This window comes from Mytilus edulis, chromosome 7, assembly GCF_963676685.1.
Source record: "Mytilus edulis chromosome 7, xbMytEdul2.2, whole genome shotgun sequence".
Classification (NCBI taxonomy): Eukaryota; Metazoa; Mollusca; class Bivalvia; order Mytilida; family Mytilidae; genus Mytilus; species Mytilus edulis.
Genome location: NC_092350.1, coordinates 82302986 through 82315834, shown reverse-complemented (window position 1 = coordinate 82315834; position 12849 = coordinate 82302986). Strand labels below are relative to the sequence as shown.

Here is a 12849-nt window from a genome sequence, read left to right as displayed (position 1 = left end):
TTGTAGACAAATCCTTGTTTATAACAGAGGCCTATTTTAAAATACTCAGTGTACCACTTCTGAACTTTTTTGTATTTATTCTCAATACTTAAATCCCCATTCTTGATTCCAGACCGGGTTCCGGACTAACTCACAATCATATATACGTAAATGATCGTAAATGTATTCTCGAAAGCTTGACAAGTGGAATACGAAAACCCGGAAAAATCACCGTTGCCGTTTTTACACTATGACGCAACTCATCCATGGACGCTCGTCTGCTGCTGAATTCATGTTTTACAGTTAAAAAGAATGGAAAGATATATACTAGTCTGATAGATAATACGAGGACCACTGGTTTTTCAAAACTGTTGGATCAACAAGTTATTATAAACAGATAAATTGAAATGGGTTGCTTGTCGATTAACTTGAAGAAACCGGGGAACGAAACGCACACACGTCTGTTTGCGATGCGCCGACGTATAGTCATCAATGTGCTGATGGATCGTCGTATGATGTAGATGTAGATGTAGACACAAACAAGAAAGTTGTGTTTCTTTTTGATGGATTACATACCCGCTATTTTGTACTTGGAAAGCGCACCGAAAGGTAAATATTATCATGCACATATTTAAGAAGATGCTAGTGGTATACTTTTCACGAAAAAACATTTGAATTTATAAATTTCATCGCATGCAAACCCGAAAATCAGTCTGACAAAGATCAGAAGATTGGCAAGAACGGACGCAAGTCAACTCGACCCACTGCCAAAACGGCCTACTTTTTTAACAACACGTCTCCCTATCTAAAAATGTCCAACACTTGTTAAGGGAGCTACCATGCGAGTTTTATTGGAAGTGGGGGGTCACAGGCACTTGTCTCAGAAAAAAATTTCCCTATATATACCATAATATAACACATTAAGGAATATAGGATTTTGTTTTCTGAGACAAGTGCCTGGGTGGGGGGTGCTTGGATGTTATTTGAAAAATATGCGGAACTGGAGTTCTGTCAACTTTAAAAAAAAAATGCAGGATAACATTTTTATCGTAGCCCCCACCCCATAAAAGTCATGTGGTGGCTTCCTTACCAACTCGTTCTGCTTTATAAAAAATTTGCCCTACTTATAAAAAGGGTTAAAATCTGTAAAATATACTCCTGCAAAGAATGGCCTTGCCCATCTTGCATGACTTGGGTAAAATCCAAATGAATATAATTAATATTTAATTTATATAAAAAATAAAAGTCTGCAAATTTGCCCTTATTTACATAAATTTGTACTTATCTAGACTACCTATATATAATAGCTAGTTCAAATAATTACAACTTCTTGAATTTTTAGGCTATTACATTTTTTTTATTTGACGCCTTACATAATTAGTCATTAGAGTAAAGTGTCCAAAAAATAATAATAATAGCCTTTCAAGACGTCATAATAATTTGGACTACTAGACTACCCAGAAATTAGAAAACACTAATATAAAAATTTAATATATACATAAAATTGATAATGGAAATGTGTCAAAGAGACAACAACCCGACCATAAAGCATACAACAGCAGAAGGTCACCAACATGTCTTCAATGCAGCAAGAAATTCCGGAGGCGTCCATCAGCTGGCCCCTAAACAAATATATATACAAGTTCAGTGATAATGAACGCCATACCATGCATACTAAACATGCTAAACTCCAAATTGTACACAAGAAACTAAAATTAAAAATAGTACAAGACTAACAAAGGCCAGAGGCTCCTGACTTGGGACAGGCGCAAAATTCAGGCGGGGTTAAACATGTTTATGAGATCTCAACCCTCTCCCTATACATGTACCTCTAGCCAATGGAGATGTATGATATCCATTGATTTAAATTGATGTGTCATTTCTGAAACCATGATTGTGGATTCATATTTATTATTAAATTATTATGTACATGTAATTTATGTATTTATTTAGTGTATCATAATCTATTTGAACTATTTTTTAGCTGACTCGTCTCAAAATCAAGCTGTTTGGGCCTCCTCTTGTACATGGGAAGTGGACTCCTTGAGAAGGTGAAAGGTCTGCTTTACATGTACGTAATGTTAATATAAAAATACAAAAAAATGTGGTGATCATGGTGATAGTGAATGAGAAAATAGAGGAATTTTTAAAAGTGTAAATTCACTTTTTTCCACTTATAAATCTGTCATATTGTAATTTATATGATAATAATGTTTGAATTACATAATTATTTTCAAAATAAAATATATTGTTCAAATATTACAGGGTCAAGGTCATAGTAAAATGTGAAGGTCAAGGTGAAATTTTATCATGACCTGACATTGACCTCAAATTGAAGGTCTTGAACTGCTGATCATCTTTGCAGTTTATAGTAGGTTGATATCTGTTACCTTTAAAAAGATATACACACAATACTATACTTTTAAGAATCATCCCGTCGTAACTCTTGAACAGACAGTCGGACTCTTTTGAAGTCGAGTATAAAATGTAGAGCTCCTCGAGAGGAACATTTTATACGCTGTAAGTATGCAGCAAACTCTTATCGTTTTCTTAATATGAAAGCTTGAAATTGCAGCGTAATTTTTTTTGCACTCGGTGACCTTTGACCTTGGGTGCAAATTAAAGGTCACATGAATTTAAGATTATTGGTGTAGGTCCTAAGTCTTTACGACTTCCGGTTCTCGAGATACAATTTTTCAAAAATTGTTTATATTTTTTCAAGGGAAATAACTCCTTATAAGGGTTAACAACAAAATGATTGTATATGTTAATTAACATTGCCATCTGGTCCTGTACATGTTGCCGTTTTCAAATCGATTCTATCTTGAATACTTTTTGAGAAAAATGTAAAAGAAAGAAATTGCTTCAAGGGGACATAACTCTCATAGGGAATGAGGAAATCCTTAGCAGCCTCATATGGTAACACATCATGATGAGATCTAACTATTGTCCAAATAAGGTCATGATATCTTAGAAAACAACGAGGGGGGGCCATGTCGAAAAAAACCAATAAAAGGGAGATAACTTCTAAAGGGGATGATGAAATCCTACACAGCCTCATCTGGTAATACTTCATGATGAGGTCTACCGATGGTCCATATTTGGTCTTGATAACTCCAATAGAAACAAGGGGAGGCCATGTTAAACAAATGCTGGATGAAAAAAAAAAACAGGAGAAAAACAATAAGGTCTTTCCTCGCGGAGAGGAAAGACCTTAAAAATAAGATAACAGCAACATAGGACAAATCGAACCACTAAATTACACTTATTTAGTTAGAAATATGTGTCGGATGACTAACATGCCAACATGACTAAAAATAGAACATACAATGTAGGGATAAAATGCAGTTTTTATACGACCGCAAAAATTTTAACTTTTCGTCGTATATTGCTATCACGTTGGTGTCGTCCAGCGTCGTTGTCGTCCAACACAAGGTTCATGACCACTAAAGAAAGATTGGGTTTGAATTGGGGAGTTTTGGTCCCAACAGTTTAGGAATAAGGGGCCCAAAATTGAACTTTGTTTGATTTCATCAAAAATTGAAAAATTGGGGTTCTTTGATATGCCGAATCTAACTGTGTATGTAGATTCTTAATTTTTTGGTCCCTTTTCAAAGTGGTCTACATTAAGGTCCAAAGGGCCCAAAATTAAACTTAGTTTGATTTTAACAAAAAATGAATCCTTGGGGTTTTTTGATATGCTGAATCTAAAAATGTACTTAGATTTTTGATTATTGGCCCAGTTTTCAAGTTGGTCCAAATCGGGGTCCAGAATTAAACTTTGTTATGCCGAATCTAACTGTGTATGTAGATTCTTAATTTTTTGGTCCCTTTTCAAATTGGTCTACATTAAGGTCCAAAGGGCCCAAAATTAAACTTAGTTTGATTTGAACAAAAAATGAATCCTTGGGGTTTTTTGATATGCTGAATCTAAAAATGTACTTAGATTTTTGATTATTGGCCCAGTTTTCAAGTTGGTCCAAATCGGGGTCCAGAATTAAACTTTGTTATGCCGAATCTAACTGTGTATGTAGATTCTTAATTTTTTGGTCCCTTTTCAAATTGGTCTACATTAAGGTCCAAAGGGTCCAAAATTAAACTAAGTTTGATTTTAACAAAAATTGAATCCTTGGGGTTCTTTGATATGCTGAATCTAAAAATGTACTTAGATTTTTGATTATTGGCCCAGTTTTCAAGTTGGTTCAAATTAGGATCCAAAATTATTATATAAAGTATTGTGCAATAGCAAGAAATGTTCAATTGCACAGTATTCAGCAATAGCAAGAAATCTTCAATTGCACAGTATTGTGCAATAGCAAGAAATTTTCAATTGCTCAGTATTGCGCAATAGCAAGAAATCTTCAATTGCACAGTATTGTGCAATAGCAAATATTTTCAATTGCACAGTATTGCGCAATAGCAAGAAATATCTAATTGCACAATATTGCGCAATAGCAAGAAATATCTAATTGCACAATATTGTGCAATAGCAAGAAATTTTCAATTGATTGGAGTTAACTTTCTTTGTCCAGAATAGTAGTTAAATCAACTTAAATCATTGTTTTATAATACAATATACAATGTATATTCCCTTTTACTACCAACTGATAAATTAAAACAATCTTTACCATTCAGTGATAACAAGCATCTTTTGTTACATTTTAATTTTTTATGATGTATTTAATTGAGTAGTTATTGTTGCAAACTCCATAAGAAATTTGAATTGAGATCAGTTTTGAAAAAAGGGAAAGGGGGATGTGAAAAAAAAATGAGGGGGGTAAATTTTTCTCATTTCAGATTTCATAAATAAAAAGAAAATTTCTTCAAACATTTTTTTGAGAGGATTAATATTCAACAGCATAGTGAATTGCTCAAAGGCAAACAAAAATTATTTTACGTTCATAAGACCACATTCATTCTGTGTCCTAAACCTATGCTGTGTCAACTATTTAATCACAATCCAAATTTAGAGCTGAATTCAGCTTGAATGTTGTGTCGATACTTGCCCCAACCGTTCAGAGTTCAACCTCTGCGGTCGTATAAAGCTGCACCCTGCGGAGCATCTGGTTGGCTAATACATTTATCTCTGAAAGCAGAAACTAAAGCATTCAGAGCAAATTTGACCTGGGTTTAAAATGTTTGCCAGGTTAAGAAGAGCTATCCTTTTTTTTCAGGGAAAGTTTGTTGGTTTAGTTTAAAAGATCAAAACTAAGCCAATTTTGCAAGATCAAATATTAAATGCAATTTTGGCAGATATTATAACTTCATTTCATTAAACATTATTTCGTTTAGCATTTTCAATGAATGTACAAGTACAAGTACTTTGAGAAGTAGGAGAAGCTAAGCAACAGAACAGAATTCATTTGGGTCATTGCTGTCTAGATTATATAGTGGATTCATAGATTGTCATTGATTTATGTGCTTATGAGGACAGAGGAGCAGTAGTCAATGAATAATTTTGTGATGAGAGGTATGTTTATATTAAAATGATGCCTAGTTTATTTGATAATTTTGCTCTCTTGTCAAACTCGGTAAATCATGTACATGTAGTTTCCAAGATTTATTTTAAAATTTGAGGTCATAGAGTTCCAAGTTTTAATTTTTGTTGTGGGCAAGTTTGAAAATTATCCATGTTAACAGTTAGAAGTGACAAATTAATTTTTTTACAAAACCATGAACAATTTGTAGTCCAGTCTAACTAAGATTTAACCCTTTCCTCCATGGAATTTTTTTTTACATACTTGATTCGCATAGGATTTTTTCAATAAAAAAAATATCATCAGGTTTAAAGCATTAATGCATTGTGAAAACGAACATTTCATCAATGAAATTCAAGTCAGATATTCTCATGAATATCCTTTTCATATTAGATACAATTTTTTTTAAGTCTTTTTTAATATGCAGACATTTTGTAGTCAATTCATTTCAACTGATGTACTACACAGGCGTCAAAAAGCATCATTATGGAGGAAACGGTTAACCTCAAACTAATTAAAACAGAAAATGTTTTAGTTCAAATCTATAGCGTTATGCCCTTTATATACACAGAAAAAAGTCCCATAAAATCTAACTTGAGGAAAACTCAAAAGTGGCATTTTTTATTTCCTTTGGAAATTAACATTGGAAGGGGAGATAACTCCGCAAAAATGAGTCCTTTTTTGGTCAGTTTTTGGTTGATTTTCTTGAAATTTATGTAAAGGCTTAAGCACGATACTTTTATGGAGTTATAAGTTTGTATTTGACTAAATTATATAATCTCCTGCTCATGAAATGTACAAAACTGAAGTGTTACAGGTATTTTTTTTTGTTTGTGCATTTTTCATTAAAGAAATTGCAAATTTGAAGCTTTGAGACCATTTTGAAAAAATAATGTGAAAATTTGGTATTGTTTATATCTGTATATTATATTCTTTCAGCATCTTACTTCTCTAAAGAAACTTTAAACCACAAAACGAAGAACACATGCTTAATTATTTTTATCAAATTTGAGATTCTTTACCTTGATTACGATTTTCTAACATGGAATAATATGATCACTGTGGGTATTATTTGTACAAAAAAATTATAGTACAAAACAAGTACATGTACTGTACAATACATGTACCGTACCTAAATGTTACAATAATTTTTTAAGCAAAGAAAGTTATGATACTAAATATCAAAAGTAAATGTCCAGTACTACAGATTTTAAGTACAGAAACATTACCTATGCAAAAGTAGCAGTTTTATAATATGAATTCAAGAATTGAATCTACATGTATATTCAATTAAAGATTTCTTGCTGGTGTGCAATACACTGGGCTGTTGCGCAATAATTGGTTAATCTGTTGTCAGACTGCAAACAAACAATAAATTCTCAATGTCACATGTATATATCAGAAATTTATAAAAAGAAAACTAAAAGGAGGTTTTCTTAATAGCTATAAATCAGTCATCAAAGTTTAACGAAATTTTAAGGATACATTTATTTCCAAAAACTTGAAAGTCACCCCTTTTCTTATGACATGTATGAAGAAAATCTTATAACTCAGAAACTGACAAACTTAAATTTATAAAAATCAAATGGGAGCTTACAACAAAATATATGAACAATTTAACTAAGTTTCAGGATATTCAGCATTTTTATGTCCCACTCTGTCTCAATGAAGTTTTGGGGGGTATAATGTTTTTGACCTGTCTGTCTGACGTCAAGTCCTGTTTCTTGTCATCACAACTGTTCTCAAACCACACAACAGAATTTCATGAAATCTTTTTAGATAATAAGGACATACAATGTAGATGTGCATATCGACAGGAAATTAAGATTCAATTTTTTTTCTAGGAGTTAAGCCCCCTTGAACTTATTTGCTTTAATGTACTACTTCAACAGTTTGTCATTGCAACTCCTCTGAATCCACACAACAGAATTTCATGAAACTTAGTAGATAATAAGGACATACTATGTAGATGTGCATATTGACAGGAAATTATGATTCAATAGAAGTTTATCAATTGCCAAGGTACATTGAAAGGTTGTTATTTTATCAAAATCTGCACATATATAGGATTTTTTTATAAGCTTAAACTTGATCTTCTTTCTGTTGTTAGCTTACATTTTGTTTCAATTTACTTAAAAGTAAAAGTATATAAGAAAGGTATAAATTAGTGATCGGTTCATACTACATGTAGTTTTTGTCTGGACTTCTTGTTAATTTATATATATATATATACAATTTTAGCTTGTTACCAAATGAAAGGAAAGGACATTATTGGCAAGGATTGATATTACTGGTGAACATGTATGTCATGTAGGTGTGAATGCCCTGCAAAACAGACCTGATATCAAAGTAAGTTCATCTGTAGAATTGCAGTTAATTTAAATAATTTTATGTTAGGCCAACTAAAATTAATTAGTAGATTTTCATCCAAATTATTGAAAAAAATGGAGCGGGTGGGAGGATTTTATTTTTAAAATTTTATTTCATATGAAACCCTCGTCACGAGTTCTTCATACCGCAGGGTATATGCTAGTGGAAAACAAGCTTGTATAATTTATATACATGCCGTAAAAGGAATCCTACACTATTTTTTAAACTCTTAAAAAAAATCCCTGATTGGCAACCACTGTTATACATGTAATTGCCGCTTTAGAAACCTATTTATAGTATTCATCAAAAAGAAGAAAAATGCCCCCTTCAGTTGGACTATACCTACACCAAATTTATTTTGCTTTCTAAGCAATGGTTTTTAGTCCCCATAAAATCAATAAAATGTATTGGTACAATTGTATGCAACACAAGTATTATGAGTACAGAATAAAATGTAAACTCAGTATTGAACATAACCGAAAAGCAGTTTAATGACTAAATTGAGGGTATTGGGATAGTTACAAAGAGTGTTTGCTGTTTGTCAACAAAAACAACAGCCATGGGTAAATATAAGGGCCTGTTATAATTAAAATGTGTGTTTGTCGACTTTTTTTTCTCAATATACGGTCATAAATCAAACAAGTTCGTGCTTGTGTCAATTTCTTTAATCCAGTCATGTTTTTTGTACCAATTTGTTCTACGATTCTTGCGCTTTGGATATCATTCACAGTCCAAATTTCCTGACACAAAGTCATTGTATAAATAAAGAAAAAACACAGTTTTCGATTCACTTGTGACTACTGCAATTTGCGTTCAAGGACAAGGCGTTTTACTCGTAAATTGAATATTTCACGCCCTTCTCGTTATCAATCTCTATTCTCGGTAGATGATGTTGTCCTTATAGAGCAGCAGAATATGTCGACTTTATCATTTTTGTTAGATTACTCAAAGAAATACAAAAACGAAATTTGAAACAGGAAGTTTTGAATGAAACGAAATTCTCGATGGTTCCCGGTAACGGACATGAACAAAATCCGGAAATCGTTTTTTTGTTAAATAAAAAAAATCGGGGCGGGACGATTTCAGAGGGGCGGGCGGGGATGAAAATCTAGCAATTTTAATTGGCCTTATCTACCTAAAACTGTTTCAAGTTTAATTGTACATGTACATACTGTTGCTTATTTTTCTCACTTTCTGATTCAATGCATGCATTAAGCCTTACTCTGCTCTCCTCCTTCTGCTCCATACACACACACGTGAGATGTCAGAAATTCAGACTATCATAGCATTTTCATTACAAACTTACCTAGTCAGACTGGCCTATATTATGTATTGATAAGTTAACGTTGTTATCATTTAGAAATATAAAATATTTGCCACTGGACATTCAAATAAGCAAATAAAAAACGACCAGTTAATGATTTTGCATTAACAAAATGAATTTGCAAACATATAGCAATTAGCTTATGTAATTCATGGAAGTTAGATTTATATTCTTTATGAATATTTTATTTCAGTTACCATCACAGTGAACATGGTGAAGAATAACCAATACCATGAATACAGGACATAGAAGACTACCTCACAAACTTGGGAATTTTACAAAAAATAGAACGTTTAAATTTACAAAGAAGACATTTTTTTTACATTCATAGACTTGGAAAGTAAAGAAATTATAATGTGAATATTAATCCTTGGAAATAAAATTATTAACTTTGAAGAAGATTGAAGATTATGTTTGTTCTAAGAAAGTTTGAAGAAAAAGGATACATTCAAAACTGTAAAAAGGAAATATTACAGTATTCTCAATTTATACTCTTGAGATCAATTACTCTTGATATATAATTAAAAGGACTTATAAAAGTAAGGACATTTGGTTGAATTGCCAATGAGAAAAATATCCACCAGAGTTTACATGATGTGATAGTGAGCATTTATAGGTCACCATATGTCCTCCAACAATGAAAAAAAATGAACTATATAGTGTGTTGTGAAAAGGTTTGGACATGACAAATAGAGAAAACTAAGAGCCTTATTTTATCAAGTTAATACATGAAAGCAAAATTCCTGGTTTAATATGAACCAAAGACCACCACTGAAATACTTCTGATTATTGTTGATTTACTCTTGAAATGGCATGTAATATATCATCAATATTCAACTTGTTAAACAACAAGTCACTGTATGACAGAAAATTCTATGACAAAATCATTGTATGTGTATTGCATCTGACAGAATATATTTTTTAGATAGAACACTAGGAGACTATATACATGATATAAGGAAATGCAAATAAAAAGTATCATCACCTTAAAAAAAAGTATAGCATTTTATCATTGACAGCTCCATCAAAAGTTTCAGCAATACAATGCAACTGTTACATAAAAATCAAACTATACTATATACTATAATAAGTGTGTTATATATACTACAATAAGTGTGTTATAAACTATAATATATATATATTATAATGCATAATAATAATAGACGTTTTACGTCCGTGGTACAAAACATCCGTATTACGGACGTGGTACTAAACGTCCGTATTACGGACGTGGTACTAAATATCTGTATTACGGACGTTTTACGGACGTTTTGCGGATGGGAAGCAACGGACGTTTTACGTCCGTGGTACTATTCGTCCGTAGACGTGCCGTATAATACGGACGTATTACGGATTTTTTACGGACGTAAAACGTCCGTAGCTATTTTACCTGTGTATCCGTCCTCCATCAATGGGTATTCGTATTTGCAGTAATGATATTTTTTTTCATTTTATTGGTGCACGTGTGTATTTGTCTTCACTCTAACAAACAGTTTATGCATATTTTGTTTCCAAATGGTTCTATGCCAAAAGACGAAAGATAACGATTTGACCATTAATATATATTATTAATAACATTATGATATTGCTTTCTGGAGTAAAACCTAATTGATAAAACAATGATTAACGTGTACTTTTGTTAACAACATTTATTCATCATTGCTCAATTCTAAAAACATTAAACTTAATACCTGTTTGTAAGATCAAGTCGAATCACAAAAGGAAGACTTAGACTTGATAATACAGTCACATTGCTTCCGTCTAGATAACATCTAGAGAGTCGTTGTCCTGAATTATCAGTCCAGTATATATGGCCATTGGTTGGATCAACAGCAATTCCTGTTGGATAATATGGTGATGACTTGATAACTGTTTGTAATGTTCTATTCTTTGAGGGATATGCAAATCTATATCAATCATAAAATATGATTTACATTATCTTAATTCATTGATTAATAAAACCTCTCCACTATATGGTGCATATTGTACAAACACACTATGCTGAATTTGTTACATCAAGATAGAAGACTAATGTGAATGATATGCAACGATGAACATATGATTTTGTCAATGTTACAATGTTGGCTGCACAATAAAGACAAGAAAGTTTCCAGAACAAGTAAAACTGATAGATTACAATAAGCGTAAAGACTTTAATGTACCCATTGTTTTCCTTTTTCTAAATAGACTTATGTTATCTTTAATTTCAACTTCAAATTTAGTGTAATACTATTGGTGTATGGTATTAAGTCACATGGTCATAGTTCGAGGAAAATTTAATAGTTGGTGATGTTTTAAGATAATCATGACAATGTTGTTTTTTTATCTGAAAGGACAACATACAAAATAAACTGCAAAATTGAAGATATTCTTTTTACTCTTAGTATTATTATATTTATTACTGTTATTATTAGTCGTTGTACCAGTAGTACATCTAGTATTATATCTATTGTATTTCTGTTTATCATTAGTAGTACAGCAACTGACCTCGAAAAAGACGCTTAGTTAACGAGTTTTATGTTCCGGAAAAACACACGGCTGCACATTGTTTTAAATAATATAATAAAATCTATATTTGAATTTCTGTCTTGTCGTAAAAAGTTCTTATTTTTGAATTTTTGTAGTCCAAATAATTATGACGTCTTGAAAGGCTATTATAATTTTTTTCTTTGACGCCTTACATCGACGTCATAATGCTGAAGCCGCCATTTTCGGTTGGACTTTGAGAGCATATTTTGCTCTCAATTTTGAGACCCAATTTAGCCATCAAATTTTCATTGAAGGCTAAAACAAAATGCATAAACAAAAATTCTTACCTTTTATGTGTTTGTTTGTGCAAAATATTTCCAATTAATCCCTACAGAAATAATAATATAAGGAACAATTCCATCCGAGGCGGGAACATGTCGACTGCATTTTTTAAAACGTTTGTCTGATTTCCTTTAAGAAGATTATAAAATAATTTTCACACCAAACTCGGTAAAACCCGAATTTCCGGAACCATTGTTTTACATTATCCGGAAATTCAGGTCGGTGAAAATGTACCGAGTTTGGTTAAAAAATATATTTTATACACCTAAAATGAAGCATCTTTAGGAGAAATCAGCTAAACGTTTTAATAAAGCAGTAAATTCCTTCTCAAAGTCCAACTGAATATATGAGTTTGGCGTTATGACGTCGATGTAAGGCGTCAAAGAAAAAAATTATAATAGCCTTTCAAGACGTCATAATTATTTGGACTAGAATTTTTGACGTTTAATAGGGTACCACTCAATTTACGTTTTTGGGTAATCAGCTTAAAATCGAAAAACATTTTCCCAGCCTTTTTCATGAATATTTTCGATGCACATATCATCAAGCATCATCTGAATGATTGAGTCATCAAACCATTCCCGAGTCAACTTTTCACACAGAAACTTTGCAGTTTTTTAGATGGAAATTAAATGCATTTTTCTTTAAAAACAAGAAAACATATGATTCATAAACAGTCTTTGAAAAACTCAAAAATAAAAACATCAATCATACCTATTTTTATATTACAAAAATGTCATACCCGTAATTCAGCTACATCATGTACTCTTTCCTTCACAATGAATTTGATAGTTTCGATGTGATTATATATAAAAAGAAAGATGTACATTTCCTTGGATAAGTTAATACATTTTGAATTTTGATTTGATTATAAATTGCAATTCATTC

At 31.8% G+C, this 12849-nt stretch overlaps 1 protein-coding gene and 1 long non-coding RNA gene across 2 annotated transcripts in view; one reads left to right on the top strand and one right to left on the bottom strand.

Annotated features, from left to right (window-relative positions):
* LOC139482399 (very low-density lipoprotein receptor-like) overlaps nt 1–12849 on the bottom strand; it is a 110406-nt gene that overhangs the window by 17518 nt on the left and 80039 nt on the right. The window contains exon 3 of the mRNA XM_071266305.1: nt 10842–11057. Within this exon, the coding sequence (XP_071122406.1) occupies nt 10842–11057 (216 nt within the window). The remainder of the gene's footprint in view (nt 1–10841; nt 11058–12849) is intronic.
* LOC139482401 (uncharacterized) lies at nt 512–9549 on the top strand. The gene is made up of 5 exons (XR_011654848.1): nt 512–588; nt 1964–2050; nt 5272–5449; nt 7698–7805; nt 9344–9549. It is a non-coding gene; the product is annotated as an uncharacterized lncRNA (long non-coding RNA).